At 36.7% G+C, this 22956-nt stretch overlaps 3 protein-coding genes across 5 annotated transcripts in view; 1 reads left to right on the top strand and 2 right to left on the bottom strand.

Moving 5' to 3' along the window:
• Positions 1-101: 101 nt before the first annotated feature.
• On the bottom strand, positions 102-6905 carry LOC147759124 (RCC1-like G exchanging factor-like protein). The gene is made up of 12 exons (XM_086998314.1): positions 6782-6905; positions 5798-6389; positions 5145-5211; positions 4693-4856; positions 4310-4438; positions 4087-4153; positions 3513-3646; positions 3102-3212; positions 2732-2896; positions 1851-2024; positions 1169-1254; positions 102-764 (listed from the first exon to the last, which is right to left on the bottom strand). Exons 1-12 carry the CDS (start codon positions 6845-6847, stop codon positions 687-689), a joined length of 1833 nt encoding a protein of 610 aa, XP_086854440.1. The 5' UTR covers positions 6848-6905; the 3' UTR covers positions 102-686.
• Positions 6906-7011: 106 nt separating this feature from the next.
• Positions 7012-11720, top strand: LOC147759123 (transcriptional regulator Simba2-like). Of its 2 annotated transcripts, none has more exons than XM_086998320.1 (4): positions 7012-7127; positions 8512-8654; positions 9483-9583; positions 10090-11720. In XM_086998320.1, exons 2-3 carry the CDS (start codon positions 8520-8522, stop codon positions 9570-9572), a joined length of 225 nt encoding a protein of 74 aa, XP_086854446.1. In that variant the 5' UTR covers positions 7012-7127; positions 8512-8519; the 3' UTR covers positions 9573-9583; positions 10090-11720. The 2 variants fall into 2 exon arrangements, with proteins under 2 accessions (XP_086854446.1, XP_086854445.1); XM_086998319.1 differs by having other exon boundaries at positions 7013-7127; positions 9483-9578.
• Positions 11721-11799: 79 nt separating this feature from the next.
• The window catches only part of LOC147759121 (gamma-tubulin complex component 5-like), a 31549-nt gene continuing 20392 nt past the window's right edge, over positions 11800-22956 (bottom strand). The window contains exons 11-22 of one of the 2 annotated variants that reach the window (XM_086998312.1): positions 22702-22817; positions 22221-22501; positions 21540-21786; positions 20849-21011; positions 15419-15481; positions 15120-15211; positions 14809-14896; positions 13980-14100; positions 13655-13809; positions 12719-12933; positions 12383-12483; positions 11800-12055 (exon numbers count right to left, since the gene is read on the bottom strand). In XM_086998312.1, the coding sequence (XP_086854438.1) occupies positions 12000-12055; positions 12383-12483; positions 12719-12933; positions 13655-13809; positions 13980-14100; positions 14809-14896; positions 15120-15211; positions 15419-15481; positions 20849-21011; positions 21540-21786; positions 22221-22501; positions 22702-22817 (1698 nt within the window). In that variant the 3' untranslated portion in view covers positions 11800-11999. The remainder of the gene's footprint in view (positions 12056-12382; positions 12484-12718; positions 12934-13654; positions 13810-13979; positions 14101-14808; positions 14897-15119; positions 15212-15418; positions 15482-20848; positions 21012-21539; positions 21787-22220; positions 22502-22701; positions 22818-22956) is intronic. The other variant, XM_086998313.1, reaches the window with a different exon arrangement.

Here is a 22956-nt window from a genome sequence, read left to right as displayed (position 1 = left end):
AGCAGTATGGAAAGTCAATAAACTCTCAATTTGTGTTTACTGAAATACTGGACTCTTATTTTTATTATTGACATGTTCATAAAAATCATCAAATAAAATCGTTTCAGATGTGTAAAAGCATTTTATTCCCAGTCACTAAATGCTACAAATTACTTTCAATTCTTGTAAATTACCCATTAGAAACATTTTATTAGAGTTATTGCACATTGTTTGCAACATTATTTCAAGTTGTTTGTTGAGGTTGGAGTTAGACTTTGAACTTGTTTAAATACAATCCTCTCCTGAGCTTAATCATTTAAATAAGCCTGAAGACAATTCCCGACAAAGAATACAATCCTCCTTCAACTTGAAAGTTTGATAAGAAAAATTCTAAGAACAACCAGAAGTAAATATTGTACCAGTTCAAACAGAAGTAGTCAGTGTTTGCCTCTTAGAAAAATAAGTTGCTGGACCGAAAGTCCAGCCATCTTGAAAAGTAGCTGGACTAAATGTTTGCCAGGTGGGAAAACTTATCAGCCCATACTAAAAGTTGTCAGCCCCGGGCAGATGGTCCAGTCTTAATTTCTAAGGCTGGAAGTAGTATCAGACCTGTACTCTTTCAATTCAGTCCACAGTCATGGTCACAACAGAGGTCACTACATATTTTACAACTACTGGTCATTTTTAAGATGACCACTGATAAAACTTCAGCAAAACGACTTCCCAATGCAGACCACGTGGTCCACCCCGCAGCTAACCGCCTCGGCCATGGAGGGAAGAGAAACCTGGGGATATAAAACAACTTTTAAGAACACATTACTGAAATGAGGAAATATAAAATGTTACTGTAACTGTTGTAATACATCTGACCTACAAATTCTCTGCTCAAGCTTTAGTTCATATAAGCCAATTTCAAAATTCTTGGATTTTGGTGGTTATATTTACAAATTGCATACAAAATGAGGTGCAGAGGTAGACAAAAGAAACTATTGGAAGACCACATTAAAGAATGGACAGACCTGAGCTTCTGCCAGATCCAGGCACTGGCACACAACCGAAAAAACAAAAACAAAACAAAACAAGACAAAAAAAAGACGGAGAAGTTTCATGTGCTGATTGTCAGCGCAGCACCTCTGTGATTCCATAATACGTAATTAAGAAAGGGAAAAGAAGAATGAGGAAGAATTACCTTGAGAGGGAAAAATTGGTCCTTTCTGGTGCCAAGGCCCAGGGCGCCAGTTTTGTTCTTCCCCCACATGTACAGGTCTCCTCTGTCTGAAATGGAGGAAACTGCCACTTTAAAACTAAGACCCCATTTCCAGAGATTAGATCGATCTACTTTAGATCGACCTAACTCCCTGGGGGTTCACGCTAAATAGCTGTCAGCCGGGCGGACACGAAAGTTAATTACCCCCTTACAGCTTGTAGTAGGCGGGACGGACATTTAAGCCGGATTATCTGACAGTAATCTAGTGAGACTCCCCGCGGGGATAGATCGATCTAAAAGCTCTGGGAATACAGCCTAACTTACAGTTTAAATGGTAAGAACAGACAAATATAAGTAGGTATAGACACAAGATTCTTCACAAGTTTAACTTACAGTTATTTTAAAATATCTTTGAAGTGTGGACCCTCAGGCTAAGAGACAAACTGAGTGGGAAATTAAACTAATGATAACTTAATCTTCTCTTGACCCACTTGTGAAGTTTCATTATTTTTAAAATACAATTTGACTAGAACCCCCCCACCGAAAAAAAAAAAAAAACTCACCAGATTAAGACAACATGTGGAACCAACCAAAATAAATACTGAAAACCCAGAAAATCCAGCATATTCCAGAACACTTTCACCCCTGCTTACTCTACACCTACCAGTAATAGCGGCAAACTGGCTGAGACCACTGGTCAGAGAGGTCACCTTGGTGTCCGGAGTGAAGTCATTTCTGCCAAACAGTATGGGAGGGATCTGTGTGGGTACAGGGCTCTGGTCCAGTGCTGGTCCCTTTCCCAAGATACCATAGCCCCAGACATAGACCTCACCATGCTCTGGTGGAGAACACAATATAATATATATATATGAACATATACAAACAGCTAGTATGGGAGGGAGCCGTGTTGGGAGAGAATTAGTATTATGGCTGTTTTAAGATGCTCTGCCAGTTGATAATTCTTACAGCAGAATGAGAACATAACATGTATAAACCTATATAAACATTTATAAACAATATGGGAGGGATCCCAGATGGGCAGAATTAGTATCATATGGCTGATGCAAGCTGCTTTATCAGGTGAAAATTCTTAAAGCAGTACGAGAATACAACATGTAACTGATTTTGGAATTAGTATCATATAACTGATGTTATCTGTTACATCAGGTTAATTTTAAACCAGAATAAGAATAAAATGCAACAGGTTTAAGAGTTTAGTATCATAAGAGTTAGATTCTGCTCCATCAGGTAAAACCTAGACCAGAATGAAAATACAACTTATCACAGGTTACACAGTTAGTATCATAGCTCAAGTAATCTGCTCTAATAGGTAAAACTTTCTAAATCAGAATTTCTCCATACAAAGACTACATCAATTTAAATATGCATGAATCATTATTACATAAAAATTTCATGATACAAATTTAATTTTTACTTTAACCACAGAATCTTTGTAAGAAAACAAAAAGCCTATAATTTTTTACAATAGTCTACTTGACATGTACTAACAGATGAAATAACTGATACAAAACCACCTAGACTGACCACTGAGTAGCCCACAGTTTGTGCCCCCGGAAGCCACCTGTGTCACTTTACCAATCTTGTCACTGATCGGGAGACGTCTGGGCTCGGTGACCTGTATCCGGTCCTTCTCCACACAGTCCAGTTGATAGTACTCATTGTTACCCCAGCCAAACATGTCTCCCTTATCTGGAATATAGAGACATCACATCATACATCCCCTGACTGAAATATGGGACAAGTATAATTATTTAAAGATATTTTAGACACTGCTATACTTGCTGAAACCCATTTCCTTCTTGTATAGAATATAGACACAGCATAGCAAACAGCCTTAAAATTAATGACATATACCGCATCAACGGAACTGTCATCCTCAGGTATGATCTCTCACCTGACACAGCCAACATGGTGTCCGAGCGTCCAGCGATGTGGACAATCTTCTCCCCCTGTAAATCACCCCCGACCAGAGTCAAACTGTCAGCACAATCATGGTGGCCAAGACCTGGAAAAAAAAAACAAAAAAAAACAGGTGTCCTCTTCTATGAGAGACTATAATATAAATCTTTACGAGGCAGAACTACTTGCTTAAATAGAATTAAAAGAGTTTGTATATGTGATCGGCAATGTATTTAAATTTGGGAGCTGGTTAGGAGATGACTGGATGGTGGATTAACCAGAAACAACATACCTGTCTATCTGTCCATTTAACAACCCCCCCCCCCCCCCCCCCACCTACCTGTCTGCCCACCTGTCACCACACCTACCCATCTGTCCATCTACCCCCCAACACACACACACCTACCTGTCTGTCCATCTGCCCCCAGACCACAGGTATAGAGCTGCCCACTCTGGGTGAGTATTGCAGTGTGGTCCTGTCCACAGATCACCTGTTTGATTTCCTCATCAAATGGCACTTTGTTCACTAATGGGTTGTGGCTGCAAGGAAAGGTAAAATAAACTGTGAGTAAATACTTTTATAAATCTTAACATTTACCTCACACAATGAAGAGAGTACTGTTCTCAGAAAAAAAACCTGTGATCTGATACTCTACACATAAACGGACTTTGACTGGCTTATCAAATGAACCAACATCAACTTAGTTTTAGGAGTTTCTAATCAAAAGATTGACAGCAAAGACATGACAAATTAATACAAAAAATGCATATCAATATACTTGTCGACATAAAAATGAAACTTATATGAACATAAATGACAGAGATCATCTAGCAAACTTTTATCACTTCTCACACTGCCACATTTTACACATCTGTTTTATAATCATAATTATTATTCATACTCACCCAAACACCTCCAACTGATAACACCTTCCCCTTTCCCCACAATTTTGCTGTTATTTGGTATGATATCTACTCACCTATACTCCTCCCCTTCTACAATTTTCCTTCCACACTGCCCACAGCTGTTGTTGCCCAAAGTGAACACTGGAAGAAGAGGTAATTCAACTGATTTAATACACACACTTTCATAGGGAATCTCAAGATTTAAAGTGAGATTTTAAAAACCTGTTTCAACTTTCCATAGAAATGCCCACGTCAAGCCAGCCTTTTAAAACCATAGCAACCAATGATCTGGTTTACCTCCCTCTGTATCCGTGGAAACCACAGTGTGTGCCCTCCCACATGCCACATGGGTAATTTTGGTTTTCTCTGGGAATTGAAACGGTAACAGAATGGGTGCAGGCTCTATCAGGTAGTCTAGGAACCTCCCTGTAATGAAACATTGACAGTACATTGATATTTTTCTGAGTGTTTTACTGGAAGAGTAATTTCTGTAGTTTACCTGCTTAACAAAAAAAAAAAAAAAAAAAAAAAAAAAAAAAAAACGAGGTGGGATATAAATCAGCATGTAACAACTACATGCCTTATGAAAACACTGTGAAGCAGTATGGGGTTATATACCTACCCGATCCCTTAGGAGCCTCATGAAAACACTGTGAAGCAGTGTGGGGTTATACACCTACCTGATCCCTTAGGAGCCTCATGGTAACCAATCTGTGAGTCAGAGTTGATGCCCGTCCCCAAAATCACGTGACCTTCACCTGACCTCTTAGCTACAAACACAGTGAAGCCGTTGCCACAAGCTGCACTGATAGGCTGGTAGTTATTTGTTTCGAGAAACATAAACCTGCCAGGGGAAACAAAGCTTTATATATTGTTGAAATACCCAATCAAATACTAGTAACATTATAAATTTGGGTCATCTTTATTTGGTTAAACAATATTTTGTCTATTCACTTAATTTAAACATTTTTCATAATAAATGCTATTGAACAGCCATTGTGAAGAACACATAAAAAAATTGAACAATGACATTTTGCCGCTTAATTATGGCATATGTAATAACTATTGTATTTAATCTTTTACATAATCATGAAGCCACTTAAAATGACACACATTATCTGCATTTTGTCACCTGTGGGGAAAACTCTGGACCAGCTTGGGGTATTTTTTACCCTTGGGTCTCAGGAAGGTTGGCAAACCTAAGCAGAAAAACTGATTAATTCAAAATTACAGACAAAATGCAGAGAGTGTAGGTAAGTTTCTGAACAACATGTCAAGAAGTTTAAATTATAACATAAAGCAGATATTGAAAATATTATGTTTGTTTGTAGACCTATTTTAACCACGTACTGATACCCCACCCTTACCTTCATATAAGACCCCCATTCCTGTGTTTCTCCCCAAACCCTCACTTTAGACCCTTCCCCCACCCCAGTTTCTCCCCAAACCCTCACCTAAGAACCCCCAGTGTATATCTCCTTTAACCCTGACTTAAGACATACACATATCCTCCCTAGTTTCTCTCTTATTACACTCTAGTGCAAACACAGCTGTTACTCAAGACCTCACTCCTGCGTTTTTTACCCCAAACCCTCAACTTAGACCCCTCCCCCCAGTTTTTCCCCAAACCTTCACCTAAGACCCTCCAGTTTCTCTCCATTTATACCCTAGAAGAAACCCAGCCCTCACCTTGAGCTCCCACTCTGGTGTTTCTCCCCAAACCTTAAACTAAGACCCCCAATTTCTTTCCAATTAAACCCTAGAAGCTAGAGACCCAGCCCTCACCTAAGGCTCCTACTCCTGCGTATCCCCACACATACACTCTGGTGGAGCGTGCTGGTTCAGCAGAGGCATACTGATACACAATCTCCTTCTTCCTCTCCCTGTCGTACACTCTTGTCATCCACTTTGCCATAAAACGTTTCACTCCCCCTCCTGAGTGTGGCGGAAGAGGGTTCCCTAGTGAACATACTCCCTCACAGGCCACTCCAGCTAACAGGTTCCTGTGGCTCACTGAGTACCTGCTCTTCCAGCTGAGGCTCTTTGTGTGAGTTGACAGAGTGTGCAAGGGCTGAACTCGGTTCACAGAACTGCTGACCCCCTCATGGGGCCTCTTTAATAGCACAGTCTGCAGAGGCCTGTGTGGGGTGGTTATGTTTGTCTGTGTGCCCCTGTGAATTACTTGACAAGATGCACTAGTCCTGACATTGCTTAACTTCATGCTGTGATCTTGAGATCCAGGGGTTTGTGGAGGTTTGGTGTAATATGGCAGACTTGCTTCTGGAGACGACCCGATACGTTTAGCGTGGCATCGGTTACAAGTAAAGAATGGCGTGACAAGACAGTGTTCTGTTCTCATTGAGGATAAAAACCCTTTCTGAAATTGTAAAAGACACAAAAGAAATTCCAAGACATATTTATCTATAATTTAAACAGCTGAGTGATAAATTATATTCAATTAATATTCCTAGTTTCCAATAAAATAAGCCATTTCATATTTATATAGTGATGTCTTTGAAATTGAATTTTGTAAAAATAAATCCTGGTGTCTGTCAAGACATGTCTTATAACCAAAACTAGGAATATGAACCTTAAAACGAGTACAGAAGAGGTGAGTAAGCTCCCGTGAGTGAGTTGGGGGGGGGGGGGGGGGGGGGTAGTGTAGTTGTTGTTTTATTGGACATATTGAGAAAACTGACTTTTGCCAATTCCATACACATAGAGAAATTCTACGTGTTGTTATAGAGTTCACATTTTTGTTTTCCTTACCCTCCATATAAACCTCAGTATATTTGCATTTTGCCCTAAAGCATGATACGACGTGGGCGCAGCCATCTTTAAAATTACCCCTAGTCAACTGGTGAAATGTTTAATTTATAAAAATTGTAAATACTGCACCAAATGAGAAGTATTTTTTAAAGTCATGGTTTATAATACAACTTAAAATGACTTTTTGTTATCTTTATGGGTACTACTTTCCAATAAATATGGTTTTGAAAACATACTTCTTCCGTATATGGAAGACTATGGTAAGACAGTTACTTCCGGTTGTGAAACTCAACGCACCGCTTCGCATCATTCAGAAGTTTTCAAGCTTTTATAGCTTGCTGGAATCGTAAGTACATTACTTTGTAATTTCATTAGTATTTCGGTAGCATAGTTATACTGCAATCGGGTATCTTGTCATCATGGTGTTTCTATTTTTCCGTGGCGGGCAAGGTGTTACAGAGCTTAAACAAGACGACAGCTGATCAAAATTGGCGACAAGAGATAACAAGACACTTTTCAGTATTTTTATTCAACCCTCGTTAGTCTTGACCACTTCTGTCTTGGGATGAATTAGCACTTTTACGCTGATGAAAGTGTGACTTTGGTGCTACAAGACAAATACGTGTTTTTAAAATCTGAAAGAAAAAATGACGGCTGTTCGTTCTAGTGTGTTTGTTTTGCCTTGTTGCATCAATGGTTCAGTTGATGTGCAGTTTTTAATCTGTGTGTAATAACTATAATTTGGCATTAGGCGACTGACTGTTGCAGTAGAATGCATTGATTATTCAACAATGTTTTATCTTTGTCAAAATCGTGTGCTGTGTATGTATTTTATCGTATTATTTTATCACAAAAATTATCCCATATGTGCAACACCCTTTACAAGGAAATAAATTGTCTGTGAACTGTCAGTGATGAATGAAGCATGACTTGGTCCATGAGGAAATACAAATAACCATTTATTTCCTTATAACATTTACAGAATAACTTTGTTCATGTAATTTTTTGACTGGAATACTGTGGAAGAAAAATAATGACTTTGAGTAGAAATTATGACTGAGACCTCAGTAATGCTGTATTACCTTTCATCTCAGTATAAAAGCAAGGCAAAATAAGAGTATAGAGAAATACAGCAAAATGAAGTAGTGTTAATAAGATATTTTTATTTGAGCAAACTCGATAGAAAAATTGTATTTACTATTTTTCTCATTTAAATAATTAGTTTCTAGGAAATTCTAGTAAGTTAATAATTTTTAGATTCATATTTTTTCCATTAATTGTTGAAAGTTTCAAACCTCATTCCATGAGTGCCACAACTCATTTGTTATGGACATTAAAATAATTGATACAACTGTGTGTGTGTGTGTGTGTGTGTATTACTGAAGATCCAAAGAACTGATTTCCCTATCCAAAGACCCCATTCCCACAGATTTTAGATCTATCTATCCCTGTGGGGAGTCTCACTAGATTATTGTCAGCTTATCCGGCTTAAGCGTCCGTCTTGCCTACCAAAAGCTGTAAGGGGATAATTAATTGTCATGCGCGCTCGGCTGACTGCAATTTAGCGTGAACTCCCAGGGAGTTAGGTAGATCTGGATGGATCGATCTGAATCTCTGGGAATGCACTCTTACAGGCATTATTATATCATTGTAAAACCCAAAAACTGACAGTATCAAGTAATTCAACATCATGGATAAACAATTTGTAAACAGCAGTTCCAATATTTCAGTCTAAACAATGGCTCGCGGACAGCAGAAAATCCAGTCCCAGCAGAAGAATGCGGAGAAGCAGGCCAAGCTGAAGAAGGCACAGTCTGGAGACCAAAAGAAAGCAGCTGCCAAAGCTCTGACATTCAAGTGCTCTGTGTGTATGGTAAGTACCGTCTCTCTCTCTCCCCCCCCCCCCCCCCCCCCTTTTACTGGGGAGACCAAAAGAAGGCTGCTGCCAAAGCTCTGACATTCAAGTGCTCTGTGTGTATGATAAGTACCGTCTCTCATCCCAGACATGCTGAAAACTTTTCAGAATGGCCGAACATTTGGATCGGCAGTAATGAAAAATTTGACAGACCAAATGGATTTTTGTCAGACCAAAAATCACTCTATTCGTTTGAGACAGATACTACAAGTACGATTAGGGTAGCTTACTTTGTTCATGAATGTGATAGGTTTGAAATGGAAGGGAAAAATTGCTTTGGGTTTCATATAATTTTATTAGTGAAGTATGTCGAATGATGACTGTAAATTCAAAATTGCGGCTCTTAAAACTCCTTTGGACCGACCACCTCCAATTTTTTACCGCCAGACAAATTTTCCCGGTCATGACTGATCGGACAGTTTCAGCATGTCTGTCACCTCCCCCACTCCCCCACCCCTTGTTTACTGTGAAGACTTGATACTTAAGCAGTGTTTTTCAGTGTGTAATATTTTGAAAGCTTGTACAGAACTACTACAAGTATTTCACTGGAAATTGTACCAAACGTTGTGTGTGATGTTGTGAAACTATTATTATATCATTATTATTTGTTAAAATTTGAACTGTACTTGTTTTGTTATGGTGGTTTCCCATTGCAGTCAAAGTTATTTGATTTTCATGATAGAAAATTAAAGTAAAATGGGTCATTTTAAAGGACAGCACATCAAAATATTTTTCTGTTGCAATATCAGTGTAATCGTATCCCCAGTTTACCACTTTCTCTCCTAGGCTCAGATGCCAGACCCAAAGACATACAAACAGCATTTTGAAAATAAACATCCGAAGGCCACTTTGCCAGATGAACTGAAGGAGGTGTAAAGTGAGGTATGGTAAGGTAGCTTAAATTATCACAAATTATGGAAAAACAATGTATAAATTCTTATTTATTCTCAAATTTTCAAGAGATGTTTAGCATAACGTAGTGTTTGATTACAACTTCCTTAAGCCCCCTTTACACTGGACGTCATATCTTCTGTGGCCCATAGTATGGCCTTGTTTGAGAGTGAAAAAATACTTAACGTGCTGACAACTAGCTGATCATTGAGCATTCATTCTGCAACCAAAGTGATGCTTCTGCCTCCTATCTACAACCACAGCCATGCCAGTTTCATGGTGGCAGAAAGGAATCCATCCAGTGTAAAGGGGTTTCACCTTGTCCTACTGCAACCAGCATCATTGTAGTAACTGTTGAAACTGGTGTGGGAGAATATTGGAACTATTTCTTGTCTCAATGATTCAGTGTGTGTTTACCTTCTAAAATGACCCAACAGATGCTTATTTGCTCCACATGCTTATTTAAAAACTCTTTGCTAACTTTTCTTTGTTTTTATTTCAGACGAGAAGCATGCCCATGGTTAAAAACACTCCATTCTGGTTAGAGTAATAGAACAGGGAAGACAGCACTTCCACCAGTTTTATCATTGACGATGACAGGGATTTATTTGACACTTTTCAACGTTCAGGATAGACAGCTGGGATGTTATTGGACCCATTGACCAAGAAAAGGAAAGGTTACCAGTTGATATTGCCATAGAGATTGATTCTGTTGATTGCAAATATACGTACATAAAGATGTTAAAAAAAAAAAAAATAGAGAGAAGTACTAATCAGATATGGAGGACATCGACAGGGCAGAGACTTCGAAGCATTATCATAAGTCATTAGTTTTAGTTTCAAAACATTTGGTTCATGTCAGCCCCAGATAAAGAAAAGAAAAATTATCAGTTTTCTCTTGCATATATGACATTTAATACTATTGACCTCAGACTGCTCTCTGCCTCATTTTCAAGGGACACGCATACTTGTCATTTAGCATCAGTTAGAGGCTGGGTGGAGGTTGACCTAGTTTCACATCAAACTCCTGCTGTCCATATACATCATTGCATTCTTCTCATATAATTATACACGTCATCTTTTATAATACTGATCTCTTACAGGAGAAAAAGTTCTAATTATCACTTTTAAAATCATTCAGTTTGTCAAGTGTTATAACAGTGTTGACAGATTGCAACTGACCGTCTTGTTACTGTCATAATTACTAGATACTTCAGAATAGTTATTGGTTTTCACAAGACGGTGCCAGTGTGCCATTAAAGAGTGTCTAGTCATTATTTTGGAAATACCTTCAAAGAACTGAATCATTAAGCAATAGCCATGCAAGCCATGGTAGTTTATATATTAATGTATTATGTTGTTTCCACGCCAGCATAATGACGTTACTTATGGCAGCAGAGGAGGGTTTCTAATTCTCCCTTTGAGTTATGAAATGATTTTATTGTATCACTGATATTACTGGGCAATGTGGCCTGACGTGGACCAAGCCGCCTACACAGCCAGAGGTTGGTTTCTTCACTATGTATTTTCTAGAAGTTAACGGCTAGTTGGAAGTAGGACTGCAAGTTTCAGTATCCGTAAAATTTACAATTATCCCCCATTGAAAATATAGTTATTAACGTAGGTCAGTTCCATGCACCATTAATGACAGATTGAGGCATTCTGGTCATCTTTACCTATATCCTAACATGAAGTAAAATCTAACATGGTTTTTAAATTTGTAAGTTTCATACATTTACATTTGAGAAGCTTTCACACAGGTACTACTTCAGACCACATGATGGTCCATGTTTTATTGACAGCAAGGCTTTCTCCAAGAAGCTGTCATTTGGACAGTCATTAGCCTCAAAGAAGGCTTATATTTACAAGGTCGGCTAGATAGCTTACGGAAGTTTTGGGTTGGCTAGTTGAGCTTGCTTGAGTAGGACTCCCTGTAAATCGATGTCCAAATTACAGATTCACATTTTGGGCTGACCAAAACATCTGATTGATGGGCTTTTAACCAATAGTTGTTGATGTGAAGTAGTCCCTATGTGAAACAATTTTCAGATTCCATTTGTCATATGTGGGTTGGGGCTCTTGTACATTTCATTTCATGTGAAAGGTGAAATAAAGAGAAAACATTTTAAATGAGATGTTGTTTTGGTAATTAACAGAAACGATGGACAAACTTATTTATAACAGTATGAGATTAATATCTTCACATGCTTTATTCTGTTAAATCGTCACATGAAAATGCGAGCGTTTCTGTTGCATGAAGAAGAAAATAATATATATAAATAATTTGTTAATTAAATAAAAATTGAATGCAATTATTAAAGAGTCATTTGTGACACTTAATTTATGTCAATCAGGTGATTTCGTTCTTCTTGATCCACTGGAATTTGTGTCACATGACAGTCATGTGATATGTCACCTTGTCTGCTGCTGCTCCAGTGATGTTGACAATGAAAATGCAAGAGACTCCACTGAAAAACGCAAGAAAAAAAATACTCTAATGACCATATTTTCAACATCAAAAACTGTCAGCAAATGATTGGAGATTATAAGAGAAAGAGCCCTAAATGGTATTTGCTGTCCATTCACATAAAAATGCAGATTCTGTTATTGAGATAGATATCAGGGAATGCAGGCAGCATCAACTTGTTTTGAACCTGGCCATTTAATGCATGCGTTACCTAATAAAATGTGACAGAGAGATTCAAAGCTGTTACAAATGCTAAAAATCAATAAATTTTATGAAATTCCATAAAAAAAAGCTAAATAAAACCTGATAAAATGCGATCAGTACTTACAGTGAGGGAAGGAGCCTCTCTTTATGACATTATTTAGGAAAGATGTTAAAAACTTCACACAGTTCTTGAATTCATCTTCAACGTGTTTCAAATACTTTTCACTGAAATGTCATAAGTTGGATGTCAAGAATATAATAATAATAATAATAATTATAATAATAAATAGACACAAAGCTGTAATACCGGTATATACAGAAAATCATCAAATTTTATTAAAATTCATTAAAAAAGCTTAATAAAACCAGATAAAATGTGAAAGTTTAATTGTTAGATACAAAATGTATCTCCGTAATTTTAAAATTATCAAATAATGCGAGCCTCGATTTTTTTTATCACCTGATGTTATCAATCCCAGCATTCCACTTCTCTTGGAAACCAACCGCAATATTCAAGACCCGCGTCACCGTTTCCTTGATCATGGCTACTCGCTTGTGAAGCAGACATCGCTCATGGATCTTACTGACATAGTTATTGTGGATGTAAATCACCTGATCCAGATCCGTGGCGAGCTGGACCTCATTTTGAAACTCAAGCCCAGTACTGTGGAGAATCTAGGATGGAGACAGGACGAAAATTATTAAAATAAATAAATAAATAAGCAATCAAAGCATGCTCATGTTGGAACTTGACCTCCACTCAGTGATGACAGAGAATGTAGCTTTGCTTAATGCATTCAAATGCACTTTAAACATGAAGCATGGAGGACCTCACCTTCTCAGTAATATCAAGCTGTACACAATTAAATTAATTACCTTATTACCTTTTTATTAAGGTAGCTATGGTTTTCTCAAATGATACTGCAGTCAACTCTTGAACAGGTTTAAATAATGTAAGAAATATACTTACTAAGAATCTAATTCACTGTCACAAGTTTTGAATAAAAATGTAGGCACTACACATGAAGACAAACTTAAATATTAAGAATTATTATATTTATAGCGAAAAATAGAAACCAGAAAGATGTAAACTGTTCACAATATGGATCTATTCAATGTAATAAAAATGGCTAAATCATTTCAACCTGGAATTTTTTTAATTTAAGAGATACTAACCTTTTTAAGTAATAAATTCTTTAAATAAGAGCATTCTTATTGAGTGGTAGCAGCACGGTTGAAAAGCAGACTCCGTGATAGTTCTATTCTATACATTTTAAGCACCATAATGCTACAAAGAAATGTATAAGAAATGATTCCAAAATTATGTATCTGAAAATTTGTTAATTTCTCCCAGTTGAAATGATTGAGCCACTACCATACTTTTCACAAAACTAACCCTAGTCATAATGTACTGATGTAAACTGTTCACAAAATGCATCAGTCGCAGCCTGAATATTTGCACCCTGTGGATCAAGTTGTATGGTATGGTCCTCTCTGCTTTCTCTTCTTCTTCTTCTTCGCTTTCTGTTAAAAGACCTGATTTTTCAAGATCTGAAAGAATGTTTGGGGATCTCTTATTATCTAACATAATTACGCCCTCTCTCTCTCTCTTTCTCTCTCTGGTGTTTGTGCGAATATGCATATGCAAATATGTACAAGTAGTGTGTGTTGGCATGAAATTTCTACAGCTTCTGTGTGACATTACCTATTAATATTCTTACCATCAAATTTAAGACGATCCAAGCAAAATTTGGCACGCTTAATCTGCAGCAAAAACTGAAAAATCTTGTTGTAGATCTCCTGGCACTTTGTGTTAATAACCACATCCACTGGCCATGGTACCTGGAACATGGGACATGTACCAAATCAATTTTAGAATATTAATTAGAGAAAATACAGAAAATAAAAAATGACAATAATGAAAAGAGGCATATCACCAAGTTTCATTCACAAATATAGTCTAGCACACTTGAAACCAAAGGCACCAATTGTTTAAAATATTGATAAAGCCCAACTCTAAAGCTGCTCATGGAACAAGTGTTGTCCTGTCTGACAGTGACTGCATGTCTGTCTGCGTCTTTCTGTCCCCTACCCCTATCTTTCTCTCTCTATGGCTGTATACCCAGAGCTTTAGATCAATCTATCCCCGCGGGGAGTCTCACTAGATTACTGTCAGATAATCCGGCTTAAATGTCCGTCCCGCCTACTACAAGCTGTAAGGGGGTAATAAACTTTCGTGTCCGCTCGTCTGACAGCTATTTAGCGTGAACCCCCAGGGAGTTAGGTCAATCTAAAGTAGATCGATCTAATCTCTGGAAATGGGGTCTATGTGTGTGTGTGTGTGTGTGTGTGTGTGTCTGTCTGTCTGTCTTCCTGCACCCTCTCTTTCTCTCTCTCTCTCTCTCTCTGTGTCTGTCTGCTGCCTGCCCGTCTTCCTGCACCCTCCCCCTCAGCCTCTGCATGCATGGTTGTGTGTGTATGCTTGTGGCTGTCAGTCTTCCAGCCCCCCCCCCCCACCCCACCCCCCCTCTGTATCTATCTGCTCCCTACCTTGTAATGTAGAGTCAGTCCCTCCAGAGCCTGAATGGGGTGACGGTCACGTCCCTTTTCAGCTGTGGACTGGACACTCACAAATAACCTGAATAATAACAATATCTAAATACAATCTATGCAAAATAAAGAAACCACTGTCCTCAATGGTTTCTAATGACCTAATGTAAGTAAGCAGTTTACTGTTTGGTTGATTAATATCTTAAAACCTCTTCACAATTCATGATTGGTGAATCACCAATCGAAGGCCAATAAATATCACATGACCTATATATCAAGCATGTGATTGGTGGACTCAAGTCATGACCTACTTGTCAGCCTCCTGTGGGAAGTGTGCCTGAAGGGTGTCATGGAGAGCCACATTGAGGAAAGACATGTCCTGCCACTGTTCTTTAAGTTGGAGCTGAAATTAAATCAATTTTCAAATTATTTAAATCATATTTTAAATCAATTTTGCCTTTACTTACAAATGAATATTTTTTAAACTTCACTTAACCAACTGTTCAGAACTGTCATAAAACCTCTCTCAAGAAATGCTTATATGATTAAATAACTTTAAGGAAGTATTTTGTTGTAAGTAAACTTCATATGATCTTCTGTCAAAGTTTACCTTCACAAATATCTCTCTGTAGAAATCATACATGGTGTCACCTGCTTCCATCAGGAAAAATTTCTGAAATATTGTGTTTTAATTGAATTTAGTCACCTTGTTTTATTCTTATAAAATCAATTTCGAAATACTGTATGCTTGAGAGGGAGAGATGGTAGTACTAAACATGTATGTACTTCTATCTACACTCTCAAGATACAGTTAATTTTAATACACTTTAGGTGAATGTGGACATAAGCCCCGCCTCAATTCTGGGAATCCACAGAATACCAGGTAACAGCGGTGGCGCAAGACCCGTTATAGCCAAATTCGTTAACACCGAGGAAAAAACGAAAGTTATCAAGCATAGACAAGCACTGAAAGGTAACTTTATAATGTTCGATCACATTACTCAGAAAAATGCTGAGTTGATCAAAATTCTAAAAGGTAAAGAAGCTGTACATTCAGCCTGGTACTTCAATGGCAGAATATTTGCCATAAGAAATGACGGTCGCCGATATACATTCGACATATTCGACGATATCGACACCAAATTAAAACAATAAGCCTGAAAATGAACTTTATACGGACACTGAAATTTTGGACAATAAAAATCAATGTAAAACTGAAAGTAGTTATAAACAGCAGAGCGGTAACTGTTAGCTAGCCGCTCTAGCATCAAATTATTATTATCATTATTATTATCATTATTTTTTTTTAATTACTAGTTATTAGTACTATCCTGTGTATGTGTGTGTTTTCGATAGTTTGTCTTGGTGTGTATGTCAATTCTGGTAGAATGGGTACAAGTGGTCTATTGTATGCATGGGTGGATGGAAGTGAATTTGATAACGCATTATATAGTATAACCGATATATATGTAGTTAAGTTATCCCTATTAGTTTGCAACAACGAAACACTTAGATTTGATACCTCAGTACGATTGTTTTACCTACACTTAGAATATGACTGTGCGATGTAAATTTATTTTCTGTCGTATATACATATGCGGCAGAAACCTGGTAGATATACACAGATCAAATCAAATATTAAAATATGCTCAGTAAATTGTAGGGGTCTTGGGGACCGAAATAAGCGGTTAGATGTGTTCAATTTCTTGCGGAAGAAATCCTTTTCCATCTACTGTTTACAAGATACTCATAGTACATTATCTATGGAAAAATATATAGCAGCTGAATGGGGCTTTAAATGCTTTTTCAGTCATGGAACCTCTAATTCAAGAGGAGTTGCAATATTGGTTAACAATAATTTTGAATATAAAATTAAGGAGGTTGAGAAAGACACTAACGGAAACTTTATTGCTCTTAGTATGATAGTAGATGAAAAAGACATTTCACTCATAAATCTGTATGGTCCCAATAATGATTCACCTGAATTTTTCTTAAAAATACACGAGACAATAATGAATTTTGGAAATCAGGATCATATTATCTGTGGGGACTTTAACTTAGTATTAAACCAAGAGAAGGACACATATAACTATAAACATAAAAATAACCCCAAGGCCTCTAATCAACTTTATACCTTGATGGAATTACATAACTGGCACGACATATGGAGGGAAATGCATGAGGATGTTAGACAGTATACATGGCGGCAGCCTACGCCTTTTAAACAGGCAAGGTTAGATTATTTTATTGTTTCCACAACCATTACAAATTATATCGAAGATAGTCAGATTATTCCAGGTTATAAGAGCGACCACTCCATTATAACTCTGGACTTACAGTTAAAAAGGAAAATTAAACACGGAAAAGGTTTTTGGAAATTCAATAACTCCCACTTATATGAAAGTGAGTATGCCGATATGGTAAAGCAGATAATCGATGAAACTATCTTAGAGTATGCAGCAGCGCCCTATAATAGAGATAACATACTGAATATTGACAGACATTCTTTACAGTTAACTATAAGCGATGGGCTATTTCTTGAAACTCTCTTAATGAAAATTAGGGGGAAAACGATTGCTTTTGGTGCTAGGATAAAAAAGAAAAGAGAGTCAGAGGAAAAACAAGTGGAAAATACTATAAACGACCTAGAGAATGATCTTAAAAATGAGGCCGAATTAGACAAAAAAGAAGAAATTCTTGAAATGATAAATAAGGAAAAGATGAAACTGGAAAATATAAGAAAAATAAAAGTAAAAGGCATAATGATAAGATCAAAAGAAAGATGGATAGAATACGGAGAAAAACCATCAAAATACTTTTTAGCACTGGAAAATCGCAATTTTACAAATAAGTCAATAACTAAACTGGTAACAGATAACGGAAATATTCTTACTGAACAAAATGAGATTCTCAAAGAAACCGCACGCTTTTACGAAAATTTATTTAAGAAACAAAATCACAAATCAGTAGACATAAAAACTCGATTGGAAAATATTGAAACTCCAAAATTGACCGAAGCCGAAGCATCCTCGCTCGAAGGAAAGATAAACTACGCTGAACTCTATACAGTATTAAGACAAACGAAAAATGAAAAGAGCCCAGGTACCGACGGGTTTACTTACGAATTTTTCAAATTCTTTTGGAAAGAACTGAATAGTTTTTTAATAAGATGTATAAACGAGGCATACGAAAAAGACAAACTACCTATAACTCTTACCCGGGGTATAATCGTCCTTCTACCTAAACATAATAAGCCTACCAACTCGTTAAAAAACCTAAGACCGATATCATTACTTAATGTTGTGTATAAACTCGCCTCGGCATGTATAACGAATCGAATAAAGAAAGTATTACCAATATTAATAAATGAAGACCAAAATGGGTTTATGGCGGGCAGATACATAGGTGAGAATACACGGACCATTTTCGACTTAATTGAATACTGTGACGCACATGAAATACCAGGTCTGTTGATGCAAATCGATTTTGCTAAGGCTTTCGATTCAATCGACTGGGGTTTTATCGAAAAAACCTTTGAATTCTTTGGCTTTGGAGATTCTATCATAAAATGGATAAAACTCTTCCTTAAAGACTCCTCTTCGTGTGTCTTGGTTAATGGTTTTGCCTCTTCTTTCTTCAATCTTTCTCGGGGTTGCCGTCAGGGGGATCCCATCTCCCCTTACCTTTTCATTCTTTGTGCTGAGATACTAAGTATCATGTTAAAAAATGAAATAGACATAAAAGGCATTACAATACATAATCAAACTTTTCTCATCTCCCAGTATGCTGATGACACAACTATTGTGTTGGATGGGACTGAAAAAAGTTTAAGAAATACCCTAAAGGTTCTAAATGAATTCTCCCAATTTTCTGGACTACAAATGAACAATCAAAAAACTAAATTAAACTGGTTCGGAAGCAAGAAAGACTCACAAGAGAGCATGTGTAAAGAGTTGAATCTCGATTGGAATGAACGTTTTTTCAGAATCCTTGGAATAGATTTCTCAGTAAATTTACATGAAATGATTGAGAAAAATTATAGAGAGAAACTCGAAGATATGGAAAGAACTATGAAACAATGGACTCACCGATCGCTAACAGTTTTGGGGAGAAATGTAATTTTTAAATCACTGATCCTTCCAAAAATGACTCATTTATTTTCCACATTGCCAATACCAAACAAATATGTAGACAAAATACAAAAAATGTGCTTTAATTTCATATGGAATGGAAATATTGAAAGAGTAAAACGAGACATAATGACACAGTCGTACTCAAATGGAGGTATAAAAGTCCCCGACATTAGAAACTATATTGATTCCCTAAAAATTTCATGGCTCAGGAGAATCATGCACAAAAATTCAAAATGGTCTTTCTTTTTCCTTAGTCTGATCCCTGAAAGTAAGGGTGTACACTGGTCTGAAATGGGAATGTCTGAAATGCAAAAAATTAAGAACGGATCAAAAAATGCTTTTTGGAATCAAGTCATTGATGCATGGTGCAGACTGTTAAAGAATAAAAAGATTGATACAAAAGAAAATTTTTTAAAAGAATGTTTATGGCTAAATGATAAAATACGGATAAAAAACAATCCTATTCTTATAAGAACCTGTAATAAAATAGGTATAAGAAACATAAATGACTTGATCGATACAGAGGGAAATTACCTCACATACCAACAGTTCAAGGAAAGGCACGGGAATATAATAAATTATGTTACGTTCACAAGTATACTATGCGCAGTAAAAAAATTTCAAAAACAAATGAATATAGACAATTTACATGAAAAAATTGAGCTCCCTATAATTTCAACCCAACTTAAATGGCTATTAAAATTTACAAAAGGGGGGAAACCTTTTTACAATATTTTGAACTCAAACGAAATGAAAAAGACTAATGCAATGTCAAAATGGGAACTCCTTTCTAAAGAACCTCTCACAGCTGAAGAGTGGAAAATCTTGAATAACATTCCTTTCCAATGTACTTTAGATACTAAACTGCGCTGGTTTCAATTTAGAGTATCAAAAAGAATTTTAGCTACAAATAATTTTTTACGAAAAATTGGGATAAAAGACACAGAGACCTGCTCCTTCTGTAACGAACACCCTGAAACTCTTCAACACTTATTTATTGAGTGCAAAGTAATTGCTCCCCTTTGGGCAAAAATACAAGACTGGATCCATTTAAAGGCTGGACTTGTATTACAATTAACAGCATCTGATATAATTCTAGGAATTCCAAATTTGAAATGCAATGCGCTCAACAGTTTGCTGATCATAACAAAATTTATTATATATAAATTTAAAATGAAAAACATTACCCCGAACATAGAAAATATTAAAATAGAATGGAGACAGGCCTACATCGCAGAGAGAAATATAAGTCTGAGAAACATGACAATAGATAAATTTAATGAAAAATGGAAAAAGCTGCAGCCTCTCTTCCTGGAATGATATCTTCTATCTGCGTATGTTCCCCTGCCGATATTTGATAATAAAACACATATTTGTTTTAATCTGTATTAGATCATATTATTTATTAAGTATTATTAAGTATTTTACTATTAGGTTATCAATATATCGTTGTTGACATATATATTAAATGACACAGTAACTATATATATATATATTGCAAATGACTGAGTGTCTCTTTGTGAGTGAGTGAGAGAGTGAGTGTGATTTTTATTTAGTTATTTATAAATTTTATATTTTTTGCTGAAATCTGTACTTATTTGAGATTTGCAATAAAAAAAAAAAAAAAAAAAAAAAAAAAAAAAAAAAAAAAAAAATTTTAATACACTTTTACCATAAAAACATAACTTCAAAGTAAAAAAGCATCAAATTCTCCTTTGTACACACTCTGTAGCATAACATACCCTCACAGTCTCCATGCTGTGCAACATTTCATAACCAGTTTTCAAAATGTTCAGTAACTACGTATGTTCAAACTCTGTAGCATACTCATAATTTCAAACTTTAACAGCCTAAAATTCCCCTGGCATAATAAGTTTTGTACACACTCTGTAGCATACATACAGTACCCTCATAGTCTCCATGTAGTGCAGCATTTTGTAGTCAGTTTTCAAGGTGTCCAGTAACTTTGTGCACACTCTGTGGTACTTCTGTGTAATGTGCGGGTACAAACAATGTCGTAAGACCACCTGGATTGGCTGCAATGTTTCTCCCTCTAACATGTCTGAAAAACTAAAGTATACTTTTTTCTAAATAACTGCTCCATGTCTTTTGTAAAATAAGTGATTCAACATGTTAAATGAAATTTTCAGTACTTGCCGATATTAAAGCTTTTAAATCAGTTTGTTTTCCTTTCCTTATGCTTTTCAAGATTGTTGCCAGTGCATCATAGAAGACTAGTGTTTGGCCAAATATTTGCCATCTAAATTAAAAGCAGATTGATGCATACCGGTGTTTTCTGCCTCCTAAAAAGATGAAACTAAATAAAAAATCAAATGCAAAGATTAAGGGCTCATTTCCAATGAAACTATCAGTCTACGTCTATCGATCCAACTCTGCAGGGACTCTCGCAGAATGCAATCAGATTAAGAGATTCACACACCTCCTCCTGGAGTTAAGTAGAATACAACAAAGCTGTTGATTACATGAGTATGTTGGAAATAAGAGGAGGTGATCCGCTGAGTTGGATCGATGTAAGTAGATAAGTAGACCGATAGTTTCACTGGGAGCGAGCCTTAAGGTAGACAATTGCAATCTTACTTGTATTGTTCCCTGTTGGTTTCCACCACATCCCCTGCTGTCAACCTGAATATCCCAGCAAAGTTGACCCTCAGCAAGGGATCATTGGTACCCTTCACCAGCATCTGTTGAGAAACATGGGCAGTGATGATCAGGGTGTTATGATTCTGTGGGCTCTGCTCCATAGGCTTGGAAGGCACATCTTGATGGCCGAGAAAATCTTGTAAGTTGTCCACAAAAGTGTCATACAGAGGCTTGGGGTGTGAACCTTATAAAATAATAAAGATGAATTAAAAATTACAATAATACAGAAGAGTGCAATGGGAGATATTTATTTAAACAATCACTTAAAATATGTGTAAGTCTTTGTTGGCTTTCAAGATTGTCAGCAAACAATATATAATATATATTATGCCATATTTATAACATTCCCCTTTAACTGTTCTAAACTCTTGATAAACAGAAAATTTATTTTGTCACTCAAATACTGCATACGGCATCCCATAGATGTTTTAAAACTTTTATCGATTTTGAACAAGACAGAGATCAAAAGCTCTTTTATCACTTGTAAACTAAGCAAAAACTGATCACTTGAAATATTTCGGCATGCTATCAGCCAGCTTCTTCAGTCTCGCAGTAACGCATACTGGGGGTAGGTGGGCACTGAAATTGAGACTGATAACGATGGATAACAGCGCTCACCCTGCCCACCTTCTACTACATCAAGCAGTCTCCCAAGGTTCTGAAACATCTCCATGGACTTCCCTGCGAAGATCACATGATTCAAGACAGGCCGCAGAAATGTGGGAGCCCAACTGGACTTCCTGTATGTCTGCTCAGCACTCTGGGTAGTCCCCTCTTGATTACTAGTGAACCCTGGTGTGATGTCCTCACTGCTTGAACTGCCCTCTACAGTTGGACTGCAATGTAGACTGAATGCGGTCTCCCAGAATTTTTCGTCCAGGGCTTTTACATTATCATTTCTATAAAAGAAAAATAATCAGCAATTTATCAATACAAAGTAATGAAAAATGGTTAAAAATAAATTAATAAATAAATGAAAGCTTTATGGAGTTCTGCAGAGCTATGACAAATAACAAATAATAATTTCTCCAGTGTGTTACATATACCTGAGGACTTCTTATGAAATATTGGAGGAAACGAATATCTGCTATGCATTCACCTTTGAATAATAAATTCTTTGACAGGATCTGTGAGATTCCCATGTGTAATCCACCCATCTATGATGTCTATGTAAGGTTTGGCTGTCTGTATCCACAGTGGTAACAACAATGACACCTGCAAAAATATCATGAAATATGATCAACAAAAGCTCCCAGCGAGTCAATAATAATAATAAATAACTGTATTCATTTTGATACAAAATTTATTAACCCCCATGTAAACAAACATGTTTTGTATATACACACACACACAA

This window comes from Lingula anatina, unplaced genomic scaffold (genome assembly GCF_051362555.1).
Source record: "Lingula anatina isolate TDL-2025a unplaced genomic scaffold, LinAna3.0 unanchor82, whole genome shotgun sequence".
NCBI classification, from domain to species: domain Eukaryota; kingdom Metazoa; phylum Brachiopoda; class Lingulata; order Lingulida; family Lingulidae; genus Lingula; species Lingula anatina.
The sequence above is the reverse complement of the archived record's forward strand: the minus strand, read 5'-3'. Positions and strand labels throughout refer to the sequence as shown.

What these genes read in the sequence shown, in the direction of transcription:
- LOC147759124 (XM_086998314.1), bottom strand. Translation starts at nt 6,847, where the DNA reads ATGGCTGCGCCCACGTCGTATCATGCTTTAGGGCAAAATGCAAATATA. An exon ending in GTAGAAGGGGAGGAGTATAG is followed by an intron (nt 3,647 to 4,086) that starts GTGAGTAGATAT and finishes CTTTCCTTGCAG; the next exon opens with CCACAACCCATTAGTGAACA. An exon ending in CCAGTTTGCCGCTATTACTG is followed by an intron (nt 1,255 to 1,850) that starts GTAGGTGTAGAG and finishes CCTCCATTTCAG; the next exon opens with ACAGAGGAGACCTGTACATG.
- LOC147759123 (XM_086998320.1), top strand. Translation starts at nt 8,520, where the DNA reads ATGGCTCGCGGACAGCAGAAAATCCAGTCCCAGCAGAAGAATGCGGAG. An exon ending in TCAAGTGCTCTGTGTGTATG is followed by an intron (nt 8,655 to 9,482) that starts GTAAGTACCGTC and finishes TTTCTCTCCTAG; the next exon opens with GCTCAGATGCCAGACCCAAA.